Source organism: Muscardinus avellanarius (genome assembly GCF_963383645.1).
Source record: "Muscardinus avellanarius genome assembly, chromosome: 8".
Lineage (NCBI taxonomy): Eukaryota > Metazoa > Chordata > Mammalia > Rodentia > Gliridae > Muscardinus > Muscardinus avellanarius.
The window spans coordinates 10,414,133-10,426,226 of record NC_137794.1 but is presented as its reverse complement, the minus strand read 5'-3'; the positions used below and the strand labels follow the sequence as shown (position 1 = coordinate 10,426,226).

General features: G+C 47.1%; 1 protein-coding gene across 1 annotated transcript; it reads right to left on the bottom strand.

Annotated features, from left to right (window-relative positions):
• Window positions 1–398: 398 nt before the first annotated feature.
• On the bottom strand, window positions 399–1,466 carry PAQR8 (progestin and adipoQ receptor family member 8; the record flags this gene model as incomplete). Its single annotated transcript, XM_080699727.1, has 1 exon — window positions 399–1,466. The coding sequence occupies exon 1, from the start codon at window positions 1,461–1,463 to the stop codon at window positions 399–401; it is 1,065 nt and encodes a 354-aa protein (XP_080555853.1). The 5' UTR covers window positions 1,464–1,466.
• Window positions 1,467–12,094: the final 10,628 nt, after the last annotated feature.

Below are 12,094 nucleotides of genomic sequence, written 5' to 3'. Positions count from 1 at the left end.
TCATTCCAATAGGGTGAGGACCAGCCACCCCCTCACATTCCGGCACAATTTCAATATCCCTTCAGTTGTAGGATTTGACCCCGAAGCCACAGTCATAATTCTGTAAACCTCCAGGCATGAAGACGCCTCTCTTCAGTTCAATGTCCATGAATCTTGGCCAAGATCCCTTCCCCAGTAAGACTCTGGCCCAGCAGGAAAAGGAACATTCCTTTAATTAGCAACAAAACTCTTAAATCCTTTGGCTTTGAAATGCTGCAGTCAGAGTATATCCTTGGGGACACATAATAACTTAGAAACCAAACCCTTTACAAATTAAAAAAGAAGTCAACTTCTCTTGTTGTACCAAGTTTCCCCCCAAATCACAAAGGCCACCCCCACAGTTTGCAAAACGGAGAGCCTCAAGAATCTTTCTTGGTCAGTCTCGCCTTGACTCTGTGCCTCAGGAGGGCCGCTGTGGCGGCGCTGCAGGCGGCCAAGAAGAAGAAGGAGAGGCAGGCCAAGTAAACGGACAAGGGACCGTGGCGCTGCAGGAAGATCTCACGCCGCCCCTGGTAGTCCAGGAGGATGGCTTCCAGCTGCGAGAGCGTGCAGATAGACAGAAAGGCATGGAAGATTTGATGCCCGTGGCCCACGATGTCACAGGAACCGGGGAAGTACTTCTCAGGCACCGGACAGGAGAAGAAGTAGGCGCTGACCAGGAAGAAGAGGATCTGGAGGGTGTGATACCAGGCTGCTTGTTCCTGGCAGCCAGCCAGGTGGCAGATCGCCACCCGGTGTGCCACGGGGCTGATGTCCAGGACGAAGGCCAGCCCGGCTGGCACCACTTGACAGATCTTCCTCATAACTGGGTAGGGCCGTCGGTAACGGTACTTGGCGTAGCAACAGCCAGCGCAAGATAACCAGCCGCAGAAGGCAGCCGCCGGCAAGAAGAAGAGCCAGAACCGCTCATACCAGGCCTGGTCAGAGCTGTAGAAGAAGTGGGCCAAGGCGCTGCCATATTGGTAAACGCTGACGCCAACGTAGTCCACAAAGTAGAAGGTGTAGTGGGAGAGCTCGGACTTGGACTGCAGCAGGTGTGCCAGCAGGCTGCAGGTGAGGTAGGTGATGGAGGACAGGATGAAGAGGAGCAGGGGCAGGGAGTGCGGGGAGGCCCAGGGCAAGGCCTCGGCCTCAGCAAAGGCCCAGAACCGCAGCAGTACGGCCAGGGCCGCCAGCAGGTGGGTCCACACGTTGACCACCTCGTTGTGCTTCTGGAAGAGGCTGAAGAAATAGTAGCGCCACTCGTGGCCGGTGGGGCGGTAGCCGGTGCGGATGTAGGGCTCCCGAAAGAGCTGGGGCACGTCGGTCTCCGGGACAGTGCAGGGCATCTTGGGCAGCCCGTCCTCCAGGATCTTGGGCAGGCGACGCAGCTGCTGCCCGCTGACGGACAGGGTGCTCAGGCGCTCCAGGATGGCCGTGGTCATGGCGGCGGCTGAGGGTGGGGTGCAACCTGCGGGGAAGAGCCACAAAACCACAGTGAGGCACGGCACACGGTGTCTTTTCTTAAGGGAACGTGCACGGGGCTGCAGCTGGCTTCCCGGGGCCTCAGTTTCTTCATCTGTGGAATGATGGCAATGGAGCGAGTTCCCTCACCATCCCAGCAAGCTGACTCTGTGTCCACTGCTCTCTACCGCAGAGGTGGAGTCACGGCTTGTAAAATGGGACTGTCAGCCACCCTGGCACAATTGAATGAGATCAATGATTTAATGATATCTAGAAGTAGATTTCGTGTGTGTGTGTGTGTGTGTGTGTGTGTGTGTGTGTGTGGTGCTGGAGATTAAATCCAGGGGCATTCTACCTCTGAGATACACCCCCAGACCTGTTTTTATTCTTTCTTTCTTTTTTAAACAAGGTCTAAATTGTGGAAGGCCTCACTAAGTAGCCGAGGCTGGCCTTGAACCAGGATCCTCCTGTCTCAGCCTCCCAAGCACTGGGATTACAAGTGTGTGCTACCATGTCTGGCTTAGAAGTAGATTAAAAAATATATATAGGGTTTTCTAGTTGTTATTGAGATATTATAAATCTGTTGAAATATAAGAATAGTAAATATTGATATTACTAATAACAGTCTTTTTTGGGGCCTTACTGGGGATGGAACCCCCAAGGGCACTTTACTACTGAGCTACATGCCCATCCTTTTTCATTTTGAGGCAGGATATCAACAAGTTGCTGGAGCTGGCCTTCAACTCATGATGCTCCTGCCTCAGCCTCCAGAGTAACTGGAAGTACAGGTGCCCACTGCAACAACTGGCTTAATGATACCTCTGTTTCATGGGTACCCAACTCATCTTCGGCTACCCACTAATTTCACTGGTAACCTGAAAATCTGAGGTAAGCAATTAAACTTCAAATTAAAGGCAAATTACTTGTTTATTGATTGGCAGAGACCAATGCATATTCTGGGATATCTTAACAGTTAAAATTGGCCTAAATTTAACAGACAGTCTAATTGCAAAGATGATGATGATGATGACGACGATGATGATGATTTTGTGGGTCTGGGGATGGAACCCAGGGGCATTCTACCTCCAAGCAACACCCCCAGCCCTGTTTTTTATTCTTTATTTTGAAACAGGGTCTCACTGAGTTGCAAAGGGCCTCACTAAGTAGCTGATGCTGTCCGAGAACCGCGATCCTCCTGTCTAAGCCTCCCAAATGCTGGGATTACAAGTGTGCACCACCACGCCCAGCAAGATTATTATTGTTTTTTAAAAAAATATGTTCTGATGAGATTGGGCACAATTCGGGGTGGTATGATGATAAAACTGGGAGGCTGATATAGGAAGATTGCAGTTTGGAGGCCAGCCTCAGCAACTTAGTGAGATCCTGGTTCAAAATAAAAATAAAATAGGACTGCGGATGTTGATTAGAGGTAGAATGCTTCTGAGTTCAATCCTCAATACCACCACCATCTTAAAAAAAAGTTTTGGAAATCAAGTAAATTTTGGGTTTGCCTATCCTGGGTAACTACATCCGTATTAAATGAGTTTAGGCCTCAGAAAGGCTTAACTAACACTTGGAATTTCTAGGTGACGGGTAAATCAGATGAGCATAGCAACTGTTTCATAACATTGATGTGAAATTTCATGTGAGCCTACTGGGTAAATAAATAAGTTTTTAGCATACAATGAACTGAACTTTATATTTCCTTAAAAATAGTTAAATAATTATTTATCTAAATGTCCCCTTCCTCTATAAAACATCAGTTGCACAATACACATCAAGTGCTGCTCAGGTACTACCAATTTTAGTGAAGAAAATGTAATCTCACTATTTCCTACTTCTTAATCCCGAAAGACAGAAAGTATCTGGTCAGGTAAGAACTAAAGGGCATGAAAAATAAAATGCGAAGAAAATTCAGCAAGACCCGAAATCAGGCCCTGGTCTGGACATTTACTGGATGTTCTTGGGCAAGTTACAGAACTTTTTTTTTTTTTTTTTTTTTGGTGGTACTGGGGGTGGAACCCAGAGGCTTTCTCATTCCAGGCTATACTCGCAGACCTATTTAAAAAAAATTTTTTTTTGAAACAGGGTCTCACTAAGTTGCTGAGAGCCTCACTAAGTAGCTGAGGCTGGCTTCGAACCTGTACGATCCTCCTGTGTCGGCCTCCCAAGTGCGGGGATTACAAGCATGCATCATCACGCCCAGCAGTTACAGAACTTTCTAAACCTCTGTTTCTTTATCTGTAGAATGTGAGCAATAATTTTGTATATGGTATGGGCTGTTGTAAGGTTAAATGGGAAAGTCTAAGCTGAGCACGGTGGCGCACACTTGTAATCCCAGCATTTGGGAGGCTGAGACCGGAGGATCGCGGTTCTTGGACAGCCTCAGCTACTTAGTGAGGCCCCTTGCAACTCAGTGAGACCCTGTTTCAAAATAAAAGAATAAAAAATAGGGCAGGGGGGTGTAGCTCGGAGGTCAAATGCCCCTGGGTTCCATCCCCAAGCCCACAAAAATAAATAAATAAATAAATAAATAAATAAATAAATAAATAAAATAAATGGGAAAGTCTAAAAATTGAATTGGTTTGCTTGGCTTAAGATGAGGGCTCATTAAGCCAGGCATAAGTCCCGCACTTGGAAGCCTGAAAAAGGAGGCTCTGAGGTTCACAGCCAGCCTCAGCAAATTAGTGAGACCCTGTTTCAAAATAAAAAATAAAATAGGGCTGGAGGTGAAGCTCAGGGATAGATGTCCCTGCGCGCGGGCGCGCACGCGCGCGTGCGCACACACACACACACACACACACACACACACACACGCTCAGTACATAGTAAACACCTCTTATTTTTCTTTCTTTCTGTTTCTATGAGCTGGGCTCTGTCCTAGGTACTAAGGATGCCAGGACAAGTAGGCTTCCCGCTTTCATGGAGGTCAGCCTACCTGGGAGACAGACAAACAGTAGGCTCGTGTGCAGGAGGACCACAAGAGGAGAGCACCCATTCACAGGGTCCCTGCAAACACGACCAAAACAGCAGGTAGGGAAAGGGGCCTCTCCAAGTGACCCCTGAACTGGGTCTTAAAGGAAACATCACAATTCCTAAAAGAAGATGGGAGGGAGATTTCCAGGAAGAGAGCAAGGTCAAAGAACTTCTGCCAAGATGAGGCCGAAGCCCGGAGCCTCTCAGGAGGCTGTGTTAGTGTAGCTGATGGTGGCACTGGCACCAGAGACACCTGAGCCCTAATCCAACTCACAGACTCTAGCCTGAGTTTCTCATCCCTAAAGTATAGTTAATGATGGAGAAGCCCCCTCGCAGGTTGATGCAAGGACCATATGACCTGTGATGTGCTGAACAAAAAAATTAGAAAATAAAATAATAAAGCCGGACGTGGTGGCGCACGCTTGCAATCCCAGCATTCGGGAGGCAGAGAGAGGAGAATTACGGTTCGTGGATAGCCTCAGCTACTTAGTGAGGCCCTTCACAACTCAGTTAGAACCTGTTTTAAAAAATAGAAAGACTAAAAAACAGGCCTGGGGGTGTAGCTCGGAGGCACAATGCCCCTTGTTTCATCCCTGGTACCGCAAAAAAAAATAATAATAATAATAATACTATGGCAGTATGTGAAAGCATTACTACTGATTTCACTAACATTTCCCAGGAGGGAGGATGGGTCAGTGGGGATGGAGAAGGATATACACGGAGAGCTGTGTGCATGGATGTTTTATCACATTGCACCTCACTAGGATTATAACCGCAATATACTAGTACAGGCATAAAATATGCTTGGATCCAAATGCAAAGAAAACAATTGCAATTATAATTGTCATTATTGCCATCACTGGTGTGAGGCACAGAAATGTTTCATAAGTAGAGAGTTCAGTGCCCACTCCATATTTTGTACGTCTCTCCCCTATAACCTGTTAGCCAGCACCTACCAGATGGTGGGCTCCTATCAGGAACAGGCTATGACCTATGTCTCAACATAGGAATTAAAGATGAGAAAAGAAATGTATTAAGAATTAAGAGTTAGCCAGCAAGAGGCACACAGAGTGTGTGGAAGGGGGAAAAAAAAAAAAAGATCATGGAAATATTTTAATTCACTTAAAACCAAAAAAAAAAAAAAAAAAAAAAATCTAAGAAGTACTTCCACTGTCGGCCAGCAGAGGGACCCAAGTGCTTGGGCTTCTACAACTGACCTTAAACAGGAAACGCTGCCAAAATGGGCCCTTGGAAAAGGGATGTTTTTTCAAGTTGTTGCTGTTAGCAACATATTATCCGTGCATCCAGGCTTGTTGCTTTCTTCTTTAGACAACAGGATTCTCTTCTCTTTTGTGAAGCAGAGAAGGAAAATTAGATGAAATCACCAGTCTGATTAGATGGTTGGGGGACACTGAGGTGAGACGGTAGGACACGGTTTTAGAAGACGAGCTCTCTAGCGGTATTTCCTCGTAGGGCCATCGATGTCATCTAATGTCAAGGGTTTCCCATTACCTTTGGGTACCCAAACCAATCCAAGATGAGACAGTCCTGCATCCAGAGTTAAATAATACATAACCCACACAGGTCCTTCTTATCTTCCGATCCCTTAAAATAGGCTATCTATTAAATTGCAGGTTCTTATAAACCTAATGACTCAACCGAATTTCTAAAGACGAAGACTTTGGCTTCTGGTTGTCTAATGGGTGGAATGGAGGGTGATTCAGTCCTGAGAACTAGCTCGCATCTGTCTGTTCTGAGAAAGGACAGAACGTGATGTCGCCTTTATTGTTGCTCTCCAGAAAACCACGACAGCACAGCTGACCTTGCCAGGCATCTGGTCCTCACAGCGCTAACTTCCCCGTGGCTTCGTGTTGACAAGTCTGTGGCTTTATGTTAATCTGCCCTTTTCAGAAAATCGTCTCTACTTCACTCTCACAGAAAATAAACTAGGGAGAGAGTTTTTTTTTGTTGTTGTTTTTTTTTTGTTTTGGTTTTTGGTGGTACTGGGGGTGGAACCCAGAGGCTTTTCTACCTCCGGGCTATACTCCTAGACCTATTTTCTATTTTATTTGGAAACAGGGTCTCACTAAGTTGCTGACAGCCTCACTAAGTAGCTGAGGCTGGCTTCGAACCCGTGCGATCCTCCTGTTTCAGCCTCCCAAGCACTGGGATTACAAGCATGCGCGACCACGCCCGGCGTGGGAGAGAGGTTTATAGAACAAAAGAACAGAGAAATATAAGACCAAAGGGATATTAACTTTTACCTTAAAGGAAAAGGAACACAGAAGACAAAATGGACAATTTCTGTGAGCAATTAAGATCTTTAAAAACATAGCCACACCAGTCTTTGATTCTCTTTATTTATTATTATTATTATTATTATTATTATTATTAGCACTGGGGATGGAACCCAGGGGCATCCTACCTCCAACCTACACCCTCAGCCCTATTTTTTTATTCTTTATTTTGAAACAGGGTCTCACTGAGTTGCAGAGGGCCTCACTAAATAGCTGAGGCTGGCCGCGAACCGCGATCCTCAGCTCTCAGCCTCCCAAATGCTGGGATTACAAGCGTGCGCCACCACGCCCGGCTTGATTCTCTTTAATGACTCCATCTCCTGGGACTGTGGCTCGCAGACAGCCTCAGCTACTTAGGCCCTTTGCAACTCAGTGAGACCCTGTTTCAAAATAAGAATAATAAAAAATAGGGCTGGAGGTATATAGCTTGGAGGTAAAATGTCCCTGGGTTCCATTCCCACTACCGCAAACAAAACAACAACAACAAAACCCTCCATTTTCTGGACTGTGTAATCTGATACCAGAGGAATCAGGTAGTCCAGGGACACAATCACAATGGCCTCTAACTCAGAATATGATTCCTTGTCTCACTCAGCAACGAGGGCATTGCAAGGATCCAAGTCCTCTTATCTGTGGTGAAAAGGACTTAAATTTCCTTTGGATATGTGGGGTCATGAAAATTCTCAACTTGTGGTCAGAGAGGGGGGTCTATTTCTTGTCTATTTCTTAGCAACTACTCCCCCCGCTCCAACATGCCGTGTATTGGTTTTCTGAGATAAATCAATACAACTACACTGCTTTTTGTAAGAGAATTCTTCTATCAACAGTAACTTTAGAAGCCACTGTTCACGGTGGTCTTGCCTCCTCCCCCGTAAGCCTCACTGTTACCAAGCCAGAGTGGGCGGCACTTCAGAAAGAGCATTCAGAGGGCCAGGCGTGGTGGCGCATGTTTGTAATCCCAACATTCAGGAGACTGGGACAAGAGGACAGTGGTTCCAGGACAGCCTCAGCTACTTAGTGAGGCCCTTTGCAACTCTGTGAGACCATAAAGAATAAAAAAATAGGGCTGGGGTGTCGTTTGGAGATAGAATGCCCCTGGTTCCGTCCCCAGTACTGCAGAAAGAAAGAAAGAAAGAAAGAAAGAAAGAAAGAAAGAAAGAAAGAAAGAAAGAAAGAAAGAAAGAAAGAAAGGGAAGACGGGCGTGGTGACGCTTGTGATCCCAGTATTCGGGAGGCTGAGACCGGAGGATTGCGGTTTGCGGACAGCCTCAGCTACTTAGTGAGGCCCTCTGCAACTCAGTGAGACCCTGTTTCAAAATAAAGAATAAAAACGAGGGCAGGGGCTGTAGCTCGGAGGTTGAATGCCCCTGGGTTCCATCCCCAGACCCGCAAAAAAAAAAAAAAAAAAAAAAGGAAAGAAAGAAAGAAAGAAAGAGAGAGAGAGAGAGAGAGAAAGAAAGGAAGAAAGAAAGAAAGAAAGAAAGAGAGAAAGAGAAAGAGAGGAAGGGAGAAAGAGAGGAAGGAGGAAGAAAGGAGGGTTCAAAGGATCAGCTGTGAAGTTTGAGCCCCCCCCCCTTTTTTTGTGGTACTGGGGATGGAACCCAGGGACTTTCCTACCTCTGGGCTATACTCCCAGACCTATTTTATATTTTATTTGGAAACAGGGTCTCACTAAGTTGCTGAGAGCCTTACTAAGTAGCTGAGGCTGGCTTCGAACCTGTGCGATCCTCCTGTCTCAGCCTGAGATCAGTGCTGAGATTACAAGTGTGAGCTGCCACATCTGGCAAGTTTGAGCCCCCCCCCCTTTTTTTTAGGGTCTGGGTATGGAACCCAGGGGCATTTGACCTCTGAGCTACACCCCCTGCCCTATTTTTTATTCTTTATTTTTGAAACCGGGTCTCACTAAGTTGCAGAGGGCCTCCTGAGTAGTTGAGGCTGTCGGCGAACCGCGATCCTCAAGTCTCAGCTTCCCAAATGCTGGGATTACAAGCGTGCGACACCACGCCCGGCAGTTTGAGCTCATTTTAAAGGAAAACCATATACTGGTATCACTATGTTGATGTAGGCACACAGCACACCTTCCAGGCTTGCTGGGTGGCTCCTCTGAGTGAGAACCCCGAATCACTCCTGGCCTGTCCCTAATACCTGCCTAGGCCAATGTGGTCATCAACTGACCAAGAGGCTACCTAGGAATGATCTCCCTTGCCCAGGGTTCACTCCTGGGTAATTGAAATTAATTAATTAATCTATTTATTTAATGAATATATTTATTAGTGCCACTGATAGTGGCACTGAGGGTTGAATCTAGGGGCATTCTACCTCTGAACCACACCCTCAACCCTATTTTTATTTTTATTTTTGGTGGTACTGGGGTTCCTGGAAACCCTTCTACCTCCGGGCTACACTGCCAGACCTATTTTTTATATTTTAATTTGGAAACAGGGTCTCTTAAGCCAGCGCGGCTGGCTTCGAACCTGTGCGGATCCTCCTGTCTCCGCCTCCCAAGCACCGGGGATTATAGGCGTGCGCCACCACGCCCGGCTTGCCCTATTTTTATTTTGAAACAGGATCTCACTAGGTTGATAAAGTCTCACTACTTGCTGCGGCTGTCCTTGAACCTGCAACAACGCTCCTATCTCAGCCTCCCAGGTACTAGGATGATAAGTGTGTGCCATCACACCCAGCTGATAACTGACATTGAAATCTTCCTTAAAACTCCTATTTGGTAGGTAGAGTCAGGAGGGTTGCAAGTTTGAGGCCGGTTAGAGCTGAGGATGCCCGGAACAACTGGGGCAGCCATGGGGAATGGGCTTATGTTAGGTCTGGAAGGCTTAATAGAATTCAGGGGGGTGAAACATGAGCGTAAGAGTGGTCTGGCTGAGCCGGGCGTGGTGGGGCACGCTTGTCATCCCAGCATTCGGGAGGCTGAGACAGGAGGATCGTGGTTAGAAGACAGCCTTAGCTACTTAGTGAGGTCCTCTGCAACTCAGCGAGACCCTGTTTCAAAATAAAGAATAAAAAATAGGGCAGAAGGTATAGCTCGGAGGTTGAATGCCCCTGGGTTCCATCCCCAATACAAAAAAAAAAAAAAAAAAACGTGTTCTGGCTTCTTGAGGGTACACGAGCAGAGGAGCTGTTGGGGAATAAGGAGGCAGGAAGTGGGGTAAATGCTGTGGCAGAGCTAAAGCTTAGGTTTCATGTTACAGAAAAGAGATGGGACTCATTTCTCTCCCCTGAAACTGTTAGCTTGCTGCACGGCTCATCTGTCCTGAGCTCGGCAGGATTCCTGTTGCTAACCAGGGCCTCCTCTCTTAAGTGACACCACCCTCTCCGCCCTGTCTCCCAATATCCCTTCCAATTGTGTTCCCAAAGGCCCACCCTTCGCAGCATCGCTGCCTCTCACCTGGTAAGTCACCCAGAAACTCGGCGTTAGTTGATTCCCAAATACACCTCCTGCCAGACCAGCCACACTGTATGGGCCTAACTGAACGCCCCACGGGGACTGCAGACTCAGTATCCTCCAGCATCTCTACCAGTCCAGGCTGGACCCCGCTCCTACGTGTAAATGGGGATCTGACTTTATCTCAACATTTCTGGAATCGATTTGTCCATTCCAATTCTACATCCTTCCCTTTATTCGTGCCTTCAAATCTTATGTTGCTGATGAGCACAGAATTTTCATAAACGCCCTTTCGTTCTCAAGTAATGACCTGCACAACAACACCCTCATTTCACTCTCCCATGGGGATAGTTTTAAAAAATGGAAATATGATTATTATCTAAGACACAAATTCTAAGCTCTTCTCCTACAAACAGGTCCTTTCTCTGTTCAGCTCTTCCCCAGTTCAAAGGCTATATACATATATGTATACCCCTGGCTATTCTTATTTTTGGTGGTACTGGGGTTCCTAGAAACCCCTTCTACCTCCGGGCTACACTCCCAGACACCTATTTTTTATATTTATATTTGGAAACAGGGTTTCTTTTTTTTTTTTTTTTTTTTTTGGTGGTACTGGGGTTCCTGGAAGCCCTTCTACCTCCGGGCCATACTCCCAGACCTATTTTTACATTTTTATTTGGAAACAGGGTTTCCTAAGCCAGCGCGCGCGGCTGGCTTCGAACCTGCGTGATCCTCCTGTCTCTGCCTCCCAAGCGCGGGGATTACAAGCGTGCCCCACCACGCCCAGCTGAAAACAGGGTCTCTTAAGCCAGTGCAGCTGGCTTCGAACCTGTGCGATCCTCCTGTCTCCGCCTCCCAAGCGCAGGGATTACAAGCGTGCGCCACCACGCCCGGCTACCCCTGGCTACTCTGCGGCCGAGGCCTGGATTGTTGACTAGAAGTTCCTCCAAAGTGCTCCACACACCCTCAGAACTCTAGCTGGGTCTGAATTTGGCCACTTTCCAAATGTAAGCCCCATCATCTTTCGTGGGGACCTCTCTAGGGTGCAGGAGGTCTCTCTGGTCCCTCTTTGCGGGTCTCTGCCTGGGCCATGCTCCATTCTGCCACCCTGCTTGTGTGAGTTATTCTGCCCCCTCTTGGGTCTCTCTGATCCCGCACATGCCTGGGACGCCCATCGCCGAAGACGACCGACCGACTCCTATTCGTTCTTCTTGTCCCAGCCCAAACATCTCCTGTGCACGCTTCCTTTGAGAAGCGCTTCTCCACCTGTGTTGCCATGGCAATCGCAGCTCTTCAGTATGACAATTTCCATACTACACACCTGCTATATCATCTTTACATCCTATGTCCGCCCACTAGACTACGGGATTCTTTGTTTTGTTTTTGTGGTGCTGGAAGTCAAACCCAGGGGCATTCTACCTCTGAGCTACACCCTCAGCCCTATTTTACATTTTATTTGAAAACAGGGTCTCACTAAGTTGCGGAGGACCTGTCCTCATATCTGCAAACCTCTTGTCTCAGCCGCCCAAGGACTGGGATTACAGTGTGCCACCACGCCTGGTTCTACAAGGTTCTTCGAGGACTGGGAATCATTATTTAGCACTATGCCAAGCACAGAGAGGATATTCCAGTACATTGTTGTTGGATAAATGAAAGAATGGAATGAAAATGTCAGAATAATAATAATAGCAAATACTGGATAGTGTCTTAGATGCTTTGTAAATATCACCTCTTTATTTTTTACTATCATTTCTTTTTTGAAACAGGGTCTTGCTAAGTTGCTGATGGGTTCACTAAGTTGCTGAGGCTGGCCTCAAAACTTTGATCCTCCTATCTCAGCTTCCTAGGTACTGGGTTTACAGGCATGTGCCACCATGCCCAGGTTATTATATTACCGTGTGTGTGTGTGTGTGTGTGTGTGTGTGTGTGTGTGTGTGTG